The sequence below is a fragment of the Schistocerca cancellata genome, chromosome 7, assembly GCF_023864275.1.
Source record: "Schistocerca cancellata isolate TAMUIC-IGC-003103 chromosome 7, iqSchCanc2.1, whole genome shotgun sequence".
Taxonomy (NCBI): Eukaryota; Metazoa; Arthropoda; class Insecta; order Orthoptera; family Acrididae; genus Schistocerca; species Schistocerca cancellata.
Window position 1 is genome coordinate 299,725,350 of NC_064632.1, and position 19,490 is coordinate 299,744,839.

General features: G+C 38.9%; 1 protein-coding gene across 1 annotated transcript in view; it reads left to right on the forward strand.

Moving 5' to 3' along the window:
- Positions 1-18,978, forward strand: part of LOC126092039 (protein SYS1 homolog) — a 48,776-nt gene extending 29,798 nt beyond the window's left edge. The window contains exon 3 of the mRNA XM_049907442.1: positions 18,633-18,978. Within this exon, the coding sequence (XP_049763399.1) occupies positions 18,633-18,873 (241 nt within the window). The 3' untranslated portion in view covers positions 18,874-18,978. The remainder of the gene's footprint in view (positions 1-18,632) is intronic.
- Positions 18,979-19,490: the final 512 nt, after the last annotated feature.

Sequence of the window (19,490 nt, forward strand, 5' to 3'; positions counted from 1 at the left end):
GAGCTGGTGCTACCAAATGCAGAGCATGATTGTGGAGCTGTGAATATTCAGTTTGGCCATCAATGTGGAAGCATGGCTGGGATATCCCCATGAGTTTTTGCATTCAGAGTTATTGTAATTAACCCATTTTTCATCCCCGGTCACAATGCAATGCAAAAATCCCTTCTGTTTTTGTCTCTGAAGCAACTGTTCACAAACACACAAACACTGTTCAACGTCTCTTGGTTTCAACTCACACGGGACCCAAGTTCCTTCTTTCTGAATCATGCCCATGGTTTTGAGATGTTTTGAAATGGCTTGCTGTGTCACTCACACTAATTGTGCCAATTCTTCTTGAGTTTGACATTAGTCTTCACTCAGCAATGTCTCCAATTCTGTATCTTCTATAACATTCTCTCTTCCACCATTATGGTGTTCTATGGTGTTAAAATCACCATTCGTGAAGCGTTGAAACCACTCATGACACGTTCTTTCACTAATAGCGCCCTTACCATACGTACTTGAGAGCATTCAATGAGACTCAGCTGCTGATTTCTTCTATTGAAACAAAACAGTAACACCTCCCACAAATGACAAGAATTAGGCTCATAAACTGACATTTTCAATCAAGAACAACTCTATGATGCAGGTACAAATCAACCAATGTTTGAATGAGGTTATGTTGACCGAAGCACCAAGCTAACTGCATGATGTCTGCGATCTCTTTCTTTCCACTGCTACTTACAGTTGTTGCCACCTACCGGCAAATGGCGGAAGCAAAGTTGTACACCTTGTAATAATTTTATGCTGTGAAGATCAGTCTGTTTATGCATCGTAACTCCTATCACAAATTAAAATAGGGTTTTCCCAGTACTTCTGTTGGATGTTGAACTGATAGTACCACCTTGTACCACTCATTAGAGCTATCAATACTAAGCTTAACAGTGATTTTAGTCAAAGTAGACTTGATCCTCTCAACCTGTCCACTGGCTGTAGGAAGTCTGCCATTATTAAAGTGTGTTCCTTCTGTAGTGCAGTACTCCTTGAATTCTTGAGAAGTAGAGCAAGTCCCTCTGTCAGTAATTACTTGCACTGGATTTACAAAATTGGCTTTCTGGTAAGTCTATCTTGCTAGTTGCTTCTATTGATCTTGTAGTCTTACACATGATAAACTTGATAAATGCATCAAAAATTCTTAGTTTTTGCTAACATTTTTGGAGAACAGCGATCTTGTAAGGTATAAAATTAGTGGAAAACAGTCTAGAGCATAATGGTTATTTTATGTGAACAAACTGGTTTCAGCCTAGTCTTAGGCCATCTTCAGAATAACACCATCAGCTGATGTTGATGACATCCAGAACTGTCAGTAGACCTCAGTTACTGAAACAGAGCAGTTTCAGCAACTGAGGTAGGACTGTTCCAGATGTCGTCAACATCAGTTGATGGTGCTATTCTGAAGATGACCTGAGACGAGGCCAAAACTGGTTATTTTAAATAAAATAACCATCGCAGTCTAGACTGTTCTTCACTAATTTTAAATAATTCTTAGAATGTGGTTGTATCCTTTGTGCTTTGATTGAAGTGGTCCAATATGATCCATGTGATAAGCCCATAATGGTTCACTTTATTATGATAAGGATAGTTGTTATTCACCATGTAGGGGAGAATGCTGAGTCATGTACAGGCACAATGAAAAGACTGTCAGAAAGTGAGCTTTTGACAAACAAGGTCTTTTTTTGAAAAACACACACACACACACACACACACACACACACACACACACACACACACACACGCACACGCGTCTCTGGCAGCTTAACTCAGACTGTGGCTTAAGCTGCCAGAGACTGTAGTTGTGTGTGTGTGTGTGTGTGTGTGTGTGTGTGTGTGTGTGTGTGTGTGTGTGTGTGTGTTTTCGACAAAGGCCTTGTTGGCCAAAAGTTCACTTTATGACATTCTTTTTGTTGTGCCTATCTGTGAGTCAGCATCTCCACTGCATGGTGAGTAGCAACTACCCTTTTCATAATATTTTTATATTCCATCCTGGATTTTCCATTGTTTGATAATGGCTGAGTTTCTTTGAATAAGGGATGAAGGAAACTTTCTTTCCTGATTTCTTACTTACAATTAAACATTTAACATAATTTAAGACCCTTCTTTTGACCTTTTTAGACAAATTCAGTTTATAAGTTTGTTTTACTTCCTCCTCAGTTTGCTTAACTCAGTTCTTATGCACAAGCTTGATGATTTTACATTGCATAGTCGGAGTCTCTCTTCTGTCATAAGACTTGAAAAGAATTCCACATCTCATTATAAGGTTTTCATAAGGCCATTATTTGAGAATGCTCTTGACTGCTGCTAAACCATAATCCTTCTCTTGAGCTTACTGTCTCCAGCAATTAAACCATCTGCAAAACCAAGCAGTACATTCATACACTGACTTAAGGCACCTATATGTTTCAGCTTAGAATCAGAGTGGTATTCAATAGTGTAGGAATGCTCTTCCAAGGCTAAAGCCCATCTTGCTATTGTTGGTGACAAACCCTATGTATCCATAATCTTTTTGATTGCAATGCAATCCATTAAAATTTTAAAATGTATTCCTCACAAAGACATGCTGAATTTCCTTAAGGCATTAACAATAGTTAAAACTTCAAGCTCATATCTATTGCATTTTTCCTCTTGAGGTGTTTTTTACTCATATATGAGACTGGATGGAACTTGTCATTGTCTGTAGATTTTTGAAAAATACTTCTCCAAAACATTCTTAGCTTGTGTCCCTGTGTAACTCAGTTTTGCATGTTGTGCTGTAGCTTTTTTAAACTGGGTCCAATGAAAGAATATCTTTGAGCTTGAATACTTGCCTCTGCTACTCTTCAATCCTATGGTCTCAATTATTCCTCAATAAATCACTCAGGGGTTTGGCAGTTGCATACTAATTTGAGCAAAACTTCCTAAAGGATCCTATCAGACATAGGAAGTTTTGTATTGCTGCAATAGATTTTGGTTCTGGAAAATTTTGAACAGCTATTGTCTTCTCAGGAGGAAGTCATATTTGTCTACACTGTATAACACACCCAAGAAATTCAACGTTCCTCTTCAAGAACAGGCATTTTACAATATTAATTTCCAAGCTGTATTCTTCTGCAGTTTCTAACACTAAATCAAGCCATTGAAGTGCCTCATGATCACTCTTTGTTGATATTATAGTATCGTCCATGTAAATAAATATGATTTTCTCTTGAGTCAATCCCAAAAAAATTGTAAAATGCTGGAACACTACAGGTGAATTTGATAAGCAAGGTGGAACTTTTCTAAACTGAAACTACACTGAGTGTGCCACAAACGAGGTATATTTTCAGCTTTCTTCTTCAACATCAATGTGGAAAAAAACATTCTGGAGGTCTAGCATGGAAAACACCCAGGTATCTTGTAGTTTATCTAAAAGATCTTGTATGAGGAGCAATGGATAATGATCTTTCACTGTGATCGTGTTTAATTTGTGATAATCTCCATTTTTATTTTTTACAACTAACACCTGGCTAGCATATTCAGATAAACTTGGTTCTGTTATTCGATGATCATGCCACTTCTGGACATGGATGTTAACAATTTGTTTCTCTCCTGGTGACAATCTTATGGGTCTTCTACGTACCGGTTGTTGTTCTCCCACAGTAATCTTCATTCTGACATCACTGGACTTTGTCTTCATTGGGGTGTAATTAGTCACTAAATCCTCAATGTCTTTCTTTGTTTCATCACTAACAGAGTTTTCAGTGTCTAATTCTAGTTTATGTATTACATGGATACATGTAAGATGAGCTTCCCCTTCAAGTTTGTAATTGTAACTCCACCCTTGTTTATTAAAACTTCAATTTGATCTAGAAAATCAATTCCATGTACCATTTCTAAATTCATTGTGGCTCTGGAAACCACACAAATATGTTTCAATTTTCACACAATCAGTCTCGACAATGCCTGTAAAATACACATGTGGAGAGATGAAGTTTTTTCCAGATCCTGTCAAGACTCCATCTGTTTCTTGCAAAATTGGAGTATCCACAGACTAATGAACATCATGTCATAATAAATTAAATTGGTTGCCACAGCCAATTAATGCCTTCACTTCTCAGTTAGTTATTCGTACGTATTTAAATTTGCAGTCTTAACACTGTTTGCATTCATAATCGCTTTTTGATTATTCTTCTCGTCGCTTGTTGTTGTGGTTGCAGTCACTTGACTTGTGACTGCTCGCATCACAGTTGAAACACTTTTTGTTTGGATCCCAAGCTGTGCTTGTAGTATTTCTGTTACTTGAGTCTTTAGCCTCTTTCTTAACGGAGTTTAAATTTTCACTGCTGCAACTTTTTTAATTTCTTTTCAGCAACAATTTCACAGCTCTTTCATAATGCCTCATTTTTTCCTTAAACTTTCTCACACTTCCAGTTCCATAAAGTAGAAGTTTTCTGCTGGAGTCAGCTTCTGTTCCATCAGTCACATACTGAAATAAGGAGTCAAGTATTAATGGCACAGCTGGCAATTTCCTTCATTACAGGAAAATATTCTTGAAGAGACTCTTCTTGTTTCTTATTTCATTGAGCCAGCAGTTGGTTAACCTCCACAGCTTTTGTTTTCATGCCAAACTCTTCCTGCAAAGCTTTCTTAAATGCAGCCCACAATGTAAGACCCTTCTCACCGTGAATAGAAATCTTAGCCAAACCTTCAAGTGATTTTGAAAAAACAAGCATATGCAGTTCACTCCAATCCATTAAAAATGCCATTTACTCAAAAGTCCATGATACATGTTTTAACTGGTCATCTTCCAGTGCCCTAAATGACTTAATTGCGCCCTTGACATCACTAAGTGACAGAGTAAATTTACATTGATCTTGTGAATGCAGTGAGATTAGTGTTTTGCTTTTATCTCTTGTTCCTAAATCAAAATCTTTTTCCATCTTCTTCTCAAGTAAACTTGATGTTTTATGACCACCCATTTGTATTTCATCTTCTTCTTCATCATCAGCATTGTCACCATCCCCTTCACATTCTGTGTCATCATTAATTTTCAAAGTAAGTTTGTCAGTTTTAGATAAATAATAACAAATCTCAGTAGTCATTTCATTTTTCTCTAATAGCATGGCTAAGCTGTGTGCCTGTGGTTAAAAAAAGTTGTCAGGATTATATCCTTTCCTCCATCTTGCAGATTTGAAGATAGGTTTCTGTTTAAAATCAAAAGAAGTTGTAGAGCTGGTGGTGTGAGTTAAAAATCTCCCTCTCTCCCTGTGTGTGTGTGTGTGTGTGTGTGTGTGTGTGTGAGAGAGAGAGAGAGAGAGAGAGAGAGAGAGAGAGAGAGAGAGATAATGCCAAATTTAAGTTTAAACAGTGGAAAGAACATGTTGGAATATCAACAGTTATGAAAGGATAGATTGCTATTCACCATAAAGGTGGCATGTAACTGTTTGAGTTTGCCTGAAAGCTTGCGAGGCTATTCACTTTTGCTACAACTCATGCCTTGTACATTAATTTGGCATATTCTAATTTTGAAGGCAATTATCAAATGGTCCTTAGAGTTTTGTTTGCTTCTTTCTTGTCACAATGTGTTTGATAGGAGATCAAAAGACAGTCTGGCAGTATTAAATAATGGAGAGGGCAGCATGAGTACGTACTGTTACAGATGCAAGCAGCTTTACCACAGTCCCGCCCCCCCCCCCCCCCCAGTTTTAATATTAAGACCTAAAATCAATTTTGTGTGAAAAGTGTGTACCTTACAAAGCTTATCAATAAATGATAATGAAGTGGAAATGTTTAAAGCAGAAGGAAACCTGCCTACCAGATGTCGAAACATAGAAAAATCCAGTAAGAAAGGGGGGGGGGGGGGGTGTTGAGATGATGAGATGGAAGAAGTAATGTTGGACAACTGTTGGAACTTCATCAGTTTTAACATAAAAGAGAAAACAAAATTTAATGGGGAGAAGTAAAAAAGAAATTTACATAGAGGAATTTAGGGAGATGGAAAATAACCCTGAAATGTGGTCACATGAGAAACAAGACATAGATAATGAGTTGGAAGTATAACACACAAGATCAAGTCACATTTTAGAAGTGCCTGACAGATTGTAGTTTTGAGAGATTTGTTTAAATTTCCCACAGTTTGTGTGCTGACACATTATAATGCTCATGTTAAAGAGCAAGTTTTTGAGACTGAACTAAACTACTGCAAGGACAGTACTACTGATGCACACAAATTCAGAAAGTTTTATAAGAATTATTAATCTAAGATCTTGATCTAAAGACATTTTGAAATCATTCACTTTTGTAAACAGACAGTTGTTGTCTGGAAGACTGAGCTTGGTACAATAGCCCCCACCCCCCACAGGGATCACAAATCTTTTTGAGTATGTGCTTGGCTACCATGGGGCCTACAACTTTGCACCACAACTTCCCTTTCTGTGCTACAAGCCTATGTTTCCACTATCCCTTTCCCCCCTCTGTCTTTCTAACAGAAGGTCTTCCCTCTGTCTTTCTAAAAGAAGGTCTTCCCTCTGTCTTTCTAAAAGAAGGTCTTTCTGGTGCAGTTCCTGCTTGGCCCTGGTACATGTTTTAGCACCTTAGTTTTCTATTTCAGTTCCAATACTGTCTACACTTTTCATTAATAAATACTTGGTCCCCATTGTTGGGTTTGATCTGCCACCACTTTTCCAGTTTTTTTCAGAAGTGCATAGCATGCTGGGAAAGTCGCCCAGTGTGATATGTGTTCCACCTTTGTGCCTTTCCACCTTAGCACCTTTCTTTTCCAATGAGATAGTATGCTGAAACACAGCTTAGTGGCCATCCCATTGTGAGGGGGTCATCTAGTACGTGCATGCTGGTAGCCCCGGACCATGCAGGGACTGCAATATTGTGCCTGAGCTGAAACTTCCCCATGTATGCCAAGGAGTATGTGCCCATGGTGCTGGGGCATGGGGACTCCAAGCAACAGATTACTGACCAGGTAGCCATTGCTGAGGGTGGGTGGCTCCCACGGGGGAAGCACCTGTTCAGAGTTTGTGGCACTGTGGTGGATGACTTGCATTTGAAGCAGATGGAGTTTTCTCCCACTTGTGGTCATACGGCCCCATCAGCCTACTCAGAAGGAAAAAAACTTATTCAGCGCAGAGAGATGGCCACAAAATGTTTCCTTGGCTTGCTACACCATGGGAGGAATGTAGGGCCAAACGACAAGTATAGAAATACTCCCTCCATAGAAATACTCCCTCCAATACTTGATTTATACAAGGACAGATGGCGATTCTTCTTTGATTAAAACAGCATCCCCTGCCCAGTTAAGGGCATTCCTTCCCTGTGACTAGCTGGGTAACATTCAGGTGACTGTCACTCCCAATAATAATCTTAACATGTTTCAAGTCATTATTTTCTATCATGACCTTCTCTTGAAGTCTGACAATGAGGCGGACCAACTTGGAGCAATGGGGTGTACACTTTGATAGAACAGCTTTGTGCAACAGTTATAGAAACTGTCATTTAGAAAGCAGAATATTTTTTGAATGCTGAATTTATAATCCATGGGACAAATAATTGGTACTGACAGTTCAGGCAGGCAGACAGCAATGTTGCTAGACATGGGTTATGCAACCCCACACCCAGTCACTACTAATCACATTCTCAAATGGCAAAAACAAAAGCCTCGACAACATGCAGTTAATGCATGAATTTATTTAGAGTTGCTGTTTGTAATATATAAACTCCAAAACTTCAAAAGTGTTATTTAGTATCTAGTAAGGCAAATTATCATAAAGGTATTTGTTATACTTAACTGTAGAAATGAAAACTATTTTCACAATGTCAGCAAACATTCAGAGTTTTTATTTTCGTTGTAAAATAATTGCATTATGAACTAGTTCTGCATTGAGCAGCTGAATAATTTACTCAGTGGGATGACAGGATGTTTCCATGGTGCCTTTTTAAATTCTCAAGTGTGTTGCAGTTGTGCTAATGGGAAAACACCACTCGTATCACTGTCAGAATCTGATTTAGAATAGCTCTTTTCTCCTTTGCTTGAGCTATGACTGCTCTCTCACAGATGTATTATTAAATTTTCTGTGCATTTTTCCATGACATCTTTGTGGCTGCTTATCTAATGACACATGCAGTTATGATCACAGTTTTTGTACACATCTTACTTGTCACTGTTTACAGCTTTTACTGGAAGATTCTTAATTATAAAGATTAATTTTGTTGTTTTTTGTAGTGTAATTTCTTATTTGCACCCATACCCCTTGAATTTCATTGAAATTACAGTAGCATGGAGGAAGCTGAATGATTTCATGCCCTTGCCTTTTATCAAACTCATCAGTTCTGTATGCTGGAAATTGTTTCTTTTGTGCTACAATTTTGAGCAGTTCAGCCTTCTTTGAAAGTTGTCTGCCATCTCCATTTAGTCTTTTCATCCACTGAATGAGGTCACAGTGCCCCCCCCCCCCCTCCCCCCTCCCCTCGAAGTTTATGTCTTAGATGTGAACAATAGAATAATGTGGGGCATTATCCACAATGAGCATTGATGGCCTTGTCAGATTTATCATAAGCAGTGTCATGAACCACTTTGAGAAAACTGTGCTGTTCACCACTTCATTGTAATCACCTGTCTGTGTTGAAAAAAATATTAACAGACAGTTTGGAACAAAATGCCCGATGTACCTGCACATAAAACAATAATTTTCCCCCCTTTTCCAACAGGCACTGCCATTGCATCCTTGGGCATTTCATTTTTCCAGCCGCTACTTGAAGAATGGCTGGCATTAATCCAAGTTTCATCTCACCATGTTACAGCCATGATTTTGCACAGAAATGTGCAATGCCATGCAACAACACCTGTCCTATCCATTAATATATCACATCCATTAAACACTTAGAAGCTGAAGCCTATGTCTTTGTGCACTGTATGCAGTGAAAATTTGCTGCCTTTAAAAAGATCATCTTTATGAAGGAGCAATGTAGTTAATTTGGGATTTTCCCTTCTGTTATAATAGCCTGATGACATATAGCATGTTTGTAGGAATCGGTTAAATCTCTTACTTTTTCCTTGGCTGCTTTTTTCCTGGTGTCTCCAGCCTTGATTTGCCACTCTCATCACAATCTATATTGTACTGTTCTTCCCATATCTTTACAACAGTGTTCACTTACTTTCAAAGCTGTTCAGTTGCCTTAACAACCTCACTGACAGGATAAAAGGGCTCACTTTTCTCCTTTTCTTTGTCTACATAGTCCTTCACTGAACATGCAGATTCACAAACCTGGCTGTGTAGCACGATTTTCTTCCCCAGTTTCACTTCACATCTTGGTCTTGCAAGTTATGCAAGCACAACTCATCACAGTGGACATAGTTTGAAATTAATTGAAGCAAATAAACTCATAAAAACAAAATAAACTATGAACTAGGTTTCTAGTTACACAAACAATGAAACACATGCATGTCAATTTTACAACATGGCAATGTGGCTTGTGCTACCTGCTCGAGCCCAGTCCATTACTGGCTGGCGTGCAGTGGTCACCAGACAATACAGTAACAATACTGAGCTGTCAGTACCAAAGACACATCTTCCAGACTACATTGTTGAATATGATTTAATGTTTGAGTAGGTATTGAAACAAAAATTATTTTGATTCGTTGCCCATAAGAGAAAAAATATACTGATTTATTTTAAGCCATTAAATGACCTGCATTGGCAGAAAGAATAATAATAATAATAAGAAGAAGAAGAAGAAGAAGAAGAAGAAGAAAAGAATAGGCCTCCGGTATGTTCTGCCAGTCGTAAAAGGCGACAAAAAGAACAAACCACTAATAGGGCTAACTCCCCTTTTAGTGTGATTACTTGGTTCAGGACAGAACTAAAGAAGCCTCGGACAAGTGCCGTCATGGTCGGGGACGACGCTTGAACCCTAAGCCTGCCCACAATGGTAACGACACTGCTAGCCAACTGGAAAATGATTTAAATCCAAATAGAGGTGTTTTGCAGGATATGCTTCCTGCAACCACCCTAGAAGGAAAACAAAGACAGAGGATGAGATGGTCAGATGAAGTTAATCGACACCTCATGTTCTGTTATTACCAAGCAACAAACCTAGGAACCAACACAACTGGATACAGATCACAAGTATACACAACATTGGTTACCAGATACCCAGAATTAAAATTTTTAACAGAACAACGACTAGCTGATCAGATCCGTGTAATAATAAAAAATAACAGGATACCCCAGTCAGAATTAGAAAACATCAAACAAGTACAACAAATACTGGAACAAAATAATGTGCAATCAGAAGAAGAAGAAGAAAATACAGTAACGGACTCAAGCATCCCAGAGCAAACAAACAAAGAACAACACGCATCAATTAAACAATCAGGGGAAAACGAAATCTTAAGACAGCCACCAGAACAAGCACAAATAGAACATGAAGTGACACGCATGTTAGATATAGAAGAAAAATTTCAGCTGACATACACTCTTGTAAATGGAAAAAAGAACACATTGACACCGGTGTGTCAGACCCACCATACTTGCTCCGGACACTGCGAGGGGGTTGTACAAGCAATGATCACACGCACGGCACAGCGGACACACCAGGAACCGCGGTGTTGGCCGTCGAATGGCGCTAGCTGCGCAGCATTTGTGCACCGCCGCCGTCAGTGTCAGCCAGTTTGCCGTGGCATACGGAGCTCCATTGCAGTCTTTAACACTGGTAGCATGCCGCGACAGCGTGGACGTGAACCGTATGTGCAGTTGACGGACTTTGAGCGAGGGCGTATAGTGGGCATGCGGGAGGCCGGGTGGACGTACCGCCGAATTGCTCAACACGTGGGGCGTGAGGTCTCCACAGTACATCGATGTTGTCGCCACAGTGGTCGGCGGAAGGTCCACGTGCCCGTCGACCTGGGACCGGACCGCAGCGACGCACGGATGCACGCCAAGACCGTAGGATCCTACGCAGTGCCGTAGGGGACTGCACCGCCACTTCCCAGCAAATTAGGGACACTGTTGCTCCTGGGGTATCGGCGAGGACCATTCGCAACCGTCTCCATGAAGCTGGGCTACGGTCCCGCACACCGTTAGGCCGTCTTCCGCTCACGCCCCAACATCGTGCAGCCCGCCTCCAGTGGTGTCGCGACAGGCGTGAATGGAGGGACGAATGGAGACGTGTCGTCTTCAGCGATGAGAGTCGCTTCTGCCTTGGTGCCAATGATGGTCGTATGCGTGTTTGGCGCCGTGCAGGTGAGCGCCACAATCAGGACTGCATACGACCGAGGCACACAGGGCCAACACCCGGCATCATGGTGTGGGGAGCAATCTCCTACACTGGCCGTACACCACTGGTGATCGTCGAGGGGACACTGAATAGTGCACGGTACATCCAAACCGTCATCGAACCCATCGTTCTACCATTCCTAGACCGGCAAGGGAACTTGCTGTTCCAACAGGACAATGCACGTCCGCATGTATCCCGTGCCACCCAACGTGCTCTAGAAGGTGTAAGTCAACTACCCTGGCCAGCAAGATCTCCGGATCTGTCCCCCATTGAGCATGTTTGGGACTGGATGAAGCGTCGTCTCACGCGGTCTGCACGTCCAGCACGAACGCTGGTCCAACTGAGGCGCCAGGTGGAAATGGCATGGCAAGCCGTTCCACAGGACTACATCCAGCATCTCTACGATTGTCTCCATGGGAGAATAGCAGCCTGCATTGCTGCGAAAGGTGGATATACACTGTACTAGTGCCGACATTGTGCATGCTCTGTTGCCTGTGTCTATGTGCCTGTGGTTCTGTCAGTGTGATCATGTGATGTATCTGACCCCAGGAATGTGTCAATAAAGTTTCCCCTTCCTGGGACAATGAATTCACGGTGTTCTTATTTCAATTTCCAGGAGTGTATATAGAATACAAAGACACAAATACAGACATTAGACCATTCTTGCATAGACCGCCAAATAACCCACAAGTCGAAACAACAATAACAACTATCAACACAATCATACACAACAAAATAAATGAAAACACAACTATGGAAGAGTTACAACTACTGGCTTATATAGGAGCACTCACTACACTAAATACACACACTAGGCAGAGATCAGAACCAACCAACACACAGAAGAAACCCACAAAACCAGCATGGCAACACAGGCTACAGATCAGAATAGAAAAACTGAGAAAATACATCGGACAGCTGACACAATTTATAAGAAATGAAATATCAGACAAAAAATGAAAAAGGTTAAGTAAAATCTCACAACAAGAAGCAATAGAGCAATTAGATGAAAAGAAGCAGAAATTACAAGCATTGGCCAAACGACTTAGAAGATACAAAAAAAGTTAAAATAGAAGGAAACAAAACCAAACATTCAACACAAACCAAAAGAAATTTTACCAGACAATAGATAACACACACATTAAAGTAGACAATCCACCAAGCATAACAGACATGGAACACTTCTGGAGCAACATATGGTCAAATCCGGTACAAGATAACAGGCATGCACGGTGGATACAAGCAGAAACAGACACATACAAGATGATACCGCAGATGCCTGAAGTGATAATTTTCCAACATGAAGTCACCCAAGCAATTAATTCTACTCACAATTGGAAAGCCCCTGGAAAAGATAAAATAGCAAATTTCTGGCTAAAGAAGTTCACCTCAACACATTCACATCTAACTAAATTATTTAACAGTTACATTGCAGACCCATACACATTCCCTGATACACTTACACATGGAATAACTTATCTGAAACCTAAAGATCAAGCAGACACAGCAAACCCAGCTAAATATCACCCCATAACATGCCTACCAACAATATACAAAATATTAACTTCAGTCATTACACAGAAATTAATAACACATACAACACAGAACAAAATTATAAATGAAGAACAAAAAGGTTGTTGCAAAGGAGCACGAGGATGTAAAGAGCAACTGATAATAGATGCAGAGGTGACATATCAAGCTAAAACTAAACAAAGGTCACTACACTACGCATACATTGATTACCAAAAAGCTTTTGATAGTGTACCCCACTCATGGTTACTACAGATATTGGAAATATACAAAGTAGATCCTAAATTGATACAGTTCCTAAACATAGCAATGAAAAATTGGAAAACCACACTTAATATACAAACAAATTCAAATAATATCACATCACAGCCAATACAGATTAAGCGTGGAATATACCAAGGAGACTCATTAAGTCCTACTCATTAAGTCCTTTCTGGTTCTGCCTTGCTCTGAACCCACTATCCAACATGCTAAATAATACAAATTATGGATATAATATTACTGGAACATACCCACACAAAATCACACATTTGCTATACATGGATGATCTAAAACTACTGGCAGCAACAAATCAACAACTCAACCAATTACTAAAGATAACAGAAGTATTCAGCAATGATATAAATATGGCTTTTGGAACAGACAAATGTAAGAAAAATAGCATAGTCAAGGGAAAACACACTAAACAAGAAGATTACATATTGGATAACCACAACGACTGCATAGAAGTGATGGAAAAAACAGATGCCTATAAATGTCTAGGATACAGAAAAAAATAGGAATAGATAATACAAATATTAAAGAAGAACTAAAAGAAAAATATAGACAAAGACTAACAAAAATACTGAAAACAGAATTGACAGCAAGAAACAAGACAAAAGCTATAAATACTTATGCTATACCAATATTGACCTACTCATTTGGAGTAGTGAAATGGAGTAACACAGACCTAGAAGCACTCAATACACTTAAACGATCACAATGCCACCAATATAGAATACATCACATACATTCAGCAACAGAAAGATTCACATTAAGCAGAAAGGAAGGAGGAAGGGGATTTATCGACATAAAAAACCTACGTTATGGACAGGTAGACAACTTAAGAAAATTCTTTATAGAACGAGCAGAAACTAGCAAAATACACAAAGCAATCACTCATATAAATACATCGGCTACACCACTGCAATTTCATAACCACTTCTACAACACTCTAGATCACATAACATCAACAGATACAAAGAAAGTAAATTGGAAAAAGAAAACACTACATGGCAAGCACCCATATCATCTAACACAACCACACATCGATCAAGACGCATCCAACACATGGCTAAGAAAAGGCAATATATACAGTGAGACGGAAGGATTCATGATTGCAATACAGGATCAAACAATAAACACCAGATATTACAGCAAGCATATTATTAGAGATCCCAATACCACAACAGATAAATGCAGACTTTGCAAACAACAAATAGAAACAGTAGATCACATCACAAGCGGATGTACAATACTAGCAAATACAGAATACCCCAGAAGACATGACTATGTAGCAAAAATAATACATCAACAGCTTGCCTTACGACATAAACTTATAAAACAGCACGTTCCCACATACAAATATGTACCACAAAATGTACTGGAGAATGATGAATACAAATTATACTGGAACGGAACCATTATAACAGATAAAACAACACCACATAACAAACCTGACATCATACTCACCAATAAAAAGAAGAAATTAACACAACTAATCGAAATATCCATACCCAATACAACAAATATACAAAAGAAAACAGGATAAAAAATTGAAAAATACATCCAACTGGCTGAGGAAGTCAAGGACATGTGGCATCAGGATAAAGTTGACATTATACCAATTATACTATCAACTACAGGAGTCATACCACACAATATCCACCAGTGCATCAATGCAATACAGCTACATCCAAACTTATATATACAACTACAGAATTGATACATGTTCAATCACCCGAAAGTTCCTAAATGCAATATAACATATACCGTACAGTTAAAAGGAAGTCACGCTTGATCAAGGTCCGCGTCACTTTCCATTTTTGACCAGACATAACGTCTGAGAAAAGAAAAAAAGAATAATAATAGTGTAAGCCATAAAACCAAAAATTAAATTGAATTTCGTGTGGCACTGTTGGTCAGGGATATCCCAAGGTGTGGGTTCAGCTACCCTGATGAAAAGGGTGTTTCTCCTCTACGCACATTGGCCCCTTTCCTACAGATAAGTGAGAGATGTGTCATATGTATTTGTGGAATGTAGATGAGTGTAATGAATGTGTGTATAGTGTAGTGTCACATTTGTGTTGTGTGATTATAGTCAGAGGGAGAGGGTGATACCTGGTGCTGGCACATAGCTTACTCCCCTTTAATAGCACCAAGGGAGCAGCTCAGCTATATGTCCCAATCCTACAGATGAATTAACATCAATAGTGTCACATGCTCTCACTTCACGAGACTGCTACCGCCTCTTCTCCCCATGCCAGCAAAATGCTGGCTGTGAAAATTTCATACACCAGAAGGATTCAGACCAGCAGCCTATTTCAAGAACTGCACAGGCATGTGTTAGTGACCTCAACTTTGAGCATGGATAATACAGCCAAGATATTACTTGTAGTTCTTTTCTGTGTGGAACTAAGCTTTCATTGTACAATATATTTTTGTAATACTAGAAATACCAGAATGAAATTTTTACTATTTGATAAAAGTTCAGGTTTGTGATAAAAACAGCTCTAACCAAAAACATCTTTGTCTTCTAACATTTGACAGCAACTTAGGCAGAATTGACACATTACTCTGGCATTTGATGTATCAGGTTGGTTTTGTTTTGATCTGTTTTGGGCAGTGACCAACATTTGTTTGATAGGAGATACAAGCTCAGATGAAAATCTATTAATGCACTCCTTGACATGTGATTAAATGCTTAAAACTGAAATCAACAACACACATGAAACATCGTGAGTTCTTTGACAGATGATAACATTTTTGTCCGTTACCCACATATGATTAGACTAGTGACGCTTGATATACCTGTCCTTCCAGCATGTATTGAAAGAAAATTGGTAACACTCTGGAATGATTTCACATTCTTTTATTTACCATTCTATGGGTAGTCAATTACAATGAATACGAATTATTGTATAATCTAGCAGCATATCTGCAAGGTCCGAATCCAGACAAGGTTAAGACACTAGATTTGTGATTCTCAGGTTTTCTTGGTCTGAATGATTTTAATAATGTGATTTTGGTGTTCTGCCACGTTATTCTTTCCATTTTATGCACAATAGTATGACAATCAGCCCAGTCATCATCTTTTAGGTGCTGCAAGTTTTATTGGTATGTTTACTCGCTGCTTGGGCTCCAACCAGACTGTGAACTATTGTTGTCGCACCTCACAGTGTATAGCTTTATGTTTTTCAGACCTCGCACTGATGTTCTGTGAAACACATGTTCTTTCAGCTTTTTCAAACTCTGGCGGATATGATGGCTGTTAAGATTTTAATAAACTGAGTGCTGGACCTCAAGCGTTATTTAAATTAAAACTACCATCCCTGATTATTTGGTTTTCTGACATCTTTATTTCAACAGAATCCTTAATTATGCTGTCCCAGAGGCAGTACCTTGAATATAATCATGAAATTAAATACAATGAGACCAGTATTGTGATGTAAATGCTAAGTTTGTGGCGCAGCATAGTTAGTGTCTGTCATTAACAAGGACAGTGGTTTCAATTTGAATAACGCTTGGGGTCAGGCACCCAATTTATTGCAATCTTGTTGGTCATCATATCCATCAAAGTTGGAAAATGCTGAGAAACTTTTGTGTTTCACAGAATACTAGAGCAAGGTCTAAGAAACGAACGTGTCAAACAGAGCAGTGGACATCGGGAATCAAACTCAACTATGAACAATAGTTTACAGTATGGTGGGAGTCTAGGCAGCAAGTACACGTAAAAACAAAACTCACAGCATGTGAAGAAGACAGTTGGATCACTTGTTGAAATATTGTGCATAAAATGGAAACAACAGCTCGATAGAACACCAGGAAGCACACAGTTAATTACTAGATTTGTATTTGAGCAGCCATATTTGTAATTTCTATTTCCACATATCAGTACAGGTGAATGTCGTTATAACCCCACCAGTAAAGACACAGCTATTTCCTTTCAATACTTTTATTCCGATAGAGTTAGTGTGGAGTCTTTATAGATCTTTCTTTAACCAAGAGATGACTAAGATGTTCTTATTTGTGATATATACATCATTGTGTTTTGGGAACAGCACAGTGGTACCACTGTTCATCATGAAATATAAAATTTGACTGTCATCTCTCTCTCTCTCTCTCTCTCTCTCTCTCTCTCTCTCTCTCTCTCCCCCCCCCCCCCCCCTCTCCCCCTCTCCATCTCCCCCTCACCCTTTGTGAGACATATTTGTGTCTGCCAAAAATTCACAAACATGTTACAACATCAGAATTGGGAAGCAGAGAAATAGACAGGTCAGTTATCAGAAGAAAACCAAAGACTTAAAAAAAACATTGGAGGTACTTACTCATGTTAAAACACTTATTCATGTTAAAATTGAAGCCAAAGTTGCAGTACACAAAATGGAAACAGACATAAACAATTGGGTATTTCAATTGAAACCACGTCTAGTTTCTCTTCAAATATTACATGGGCTTTTACTCTTAACATGAATTGGTCCATTTATCACCGTTTTTTTTTTTTTTTTTTTCTTTTGTGATTGATGAAAATCTTTGTGATCTATTATTTTGTACAATAAATAATGGAGGCCGCAAAGAAGATATGAAGTCTACTATAATTATTTATTTGTCTTATGTTTGATGCTATATAATGCACATTTCCCTACTACATTAAGGCTGAAACTGAACTTTGTAAAGAGTATGATCTTGTTATATCTTTAGTTAACATATTGTAAGAATAATCATAATACTGATATACAATAAAAATGAAGTATGATAAATATAAGGGGCAATCAAAAAGTTTCAGTTTGAAGGCTACACAGACCAGAATCAGTATGCCAATTGGGCAATATTACCATGAACACTGACACACTCATCCCACCAATGCACCAGCTTGAAGATACCCATTTGGTAAAACACTGTCTTGCTGCATTAATAAGTCTGTAACTGCGTGCTGCATATCCTCATCTGAAAGGAATTGTCAAATCTATGGGGCATTTTTTTAAGGAACCAAAGTCACGATAATCCCATCTGGGAGAGATCAGGACTGTAGGGCTGGTGCTAGTGTGTCTCCTATTTACATTGGTGTAACATCTGCGTGCTTTGCAACATTTGCAATATGAAATATGTTATCATGAAGCAGCAGTAGTCCATTCATAGTTTTCTTGGACATTTCTCCTTAATTGCATGCTATAATTTCTCCAGCTTTGGTCAGTACCATTCCCCAGTGCCCCAACTGTGGTTTTTGGCCGGCATGTTGCCCCATACACATTCTTCTTTCTCCAAAGGATGTGTACAGGTGTGTGTCCTTTGGCGGCCAAGAAAAGCAGCAGTCCTTTTGGGGTAATGCTGCCATAATTTGTTTTCTCATTTACCACATGCACATAAGAAAGACACAAATGCCACATTAATCCCTTGCCTACATGTTGGCACTTGTATACCCACATCAGAGTCGCACTGCATTGGATATATGATGCAGCAATGCCCTCAGATGGAAACATTTTGATGGCCACTTACATATTCTTGTCTTACATCAACAACCCCTTTTGGTATGATGATAAACCTTGATTTTAATTTCTTTTCAGTGCTCTAGGACTGTGGTTTATTGTGCAGCGTACAAAGCAGTGCTTGGATTTTTCTTGTACAGCTCACCTAATACACCTCATTATATGCTGGTACTACAACAGCCACTTCCCAAGTGCTTTCTCATGGTGGTTGTTGAATATAGTGTGCCTCACAATCATGTGTGTGTGTGGAGAATTTCTTTGCATGAGGACAGAACTACAAGCAATTCCTTTGAATATGGGACCTAAAGCAGACCTGTGATGATTAATGGTGCAACAGATGACTTTAAATTTCCATGTTTGTGCTCGTTTGACTAGGAGAAATGTAACATTTGTCTTAAAAATAAAAATGTTCTACAGCTGCAAATGCATTTCATGAAATTTGATATTGAAATATAACAAGACTGTGATATGATGTGGAGAAGTCAACAATTAATCAGAAATACCAATGGATATAAAGATAGAAATATTTACATATGATCCATTTTTTTTTCATATAACTGCCCTTTTGCTGTGATTCTTACCCCTTTAAAGCTCAAAGTCTTTAGATTTTTGCTATAGATGTTATAGGATATCCTGTTCCATCATTGAAAGACAAGATTTAATTAGCTACAGTTACTTTTCCAGACACTGAGAAGGCATTCGCTCCACAGATGTTTTTGAGAGTGCAGCTGGCAGGCAAGCATAACTAAAGCGATGCCTGTAAGCTTAGCAGCGTAAGTCTACAGTAAGAATTACTCAGGTAGAATAGCGGTTATGCACACTTAAGAATTTGTACTATCAAATAAAGGAAAATCGTGGATGGAATGTAACAATATTATTAAAGGGTAGTTGCTACTTACCATATAGTGGAGATGCTGAGTCGCTGATAGGTACAAC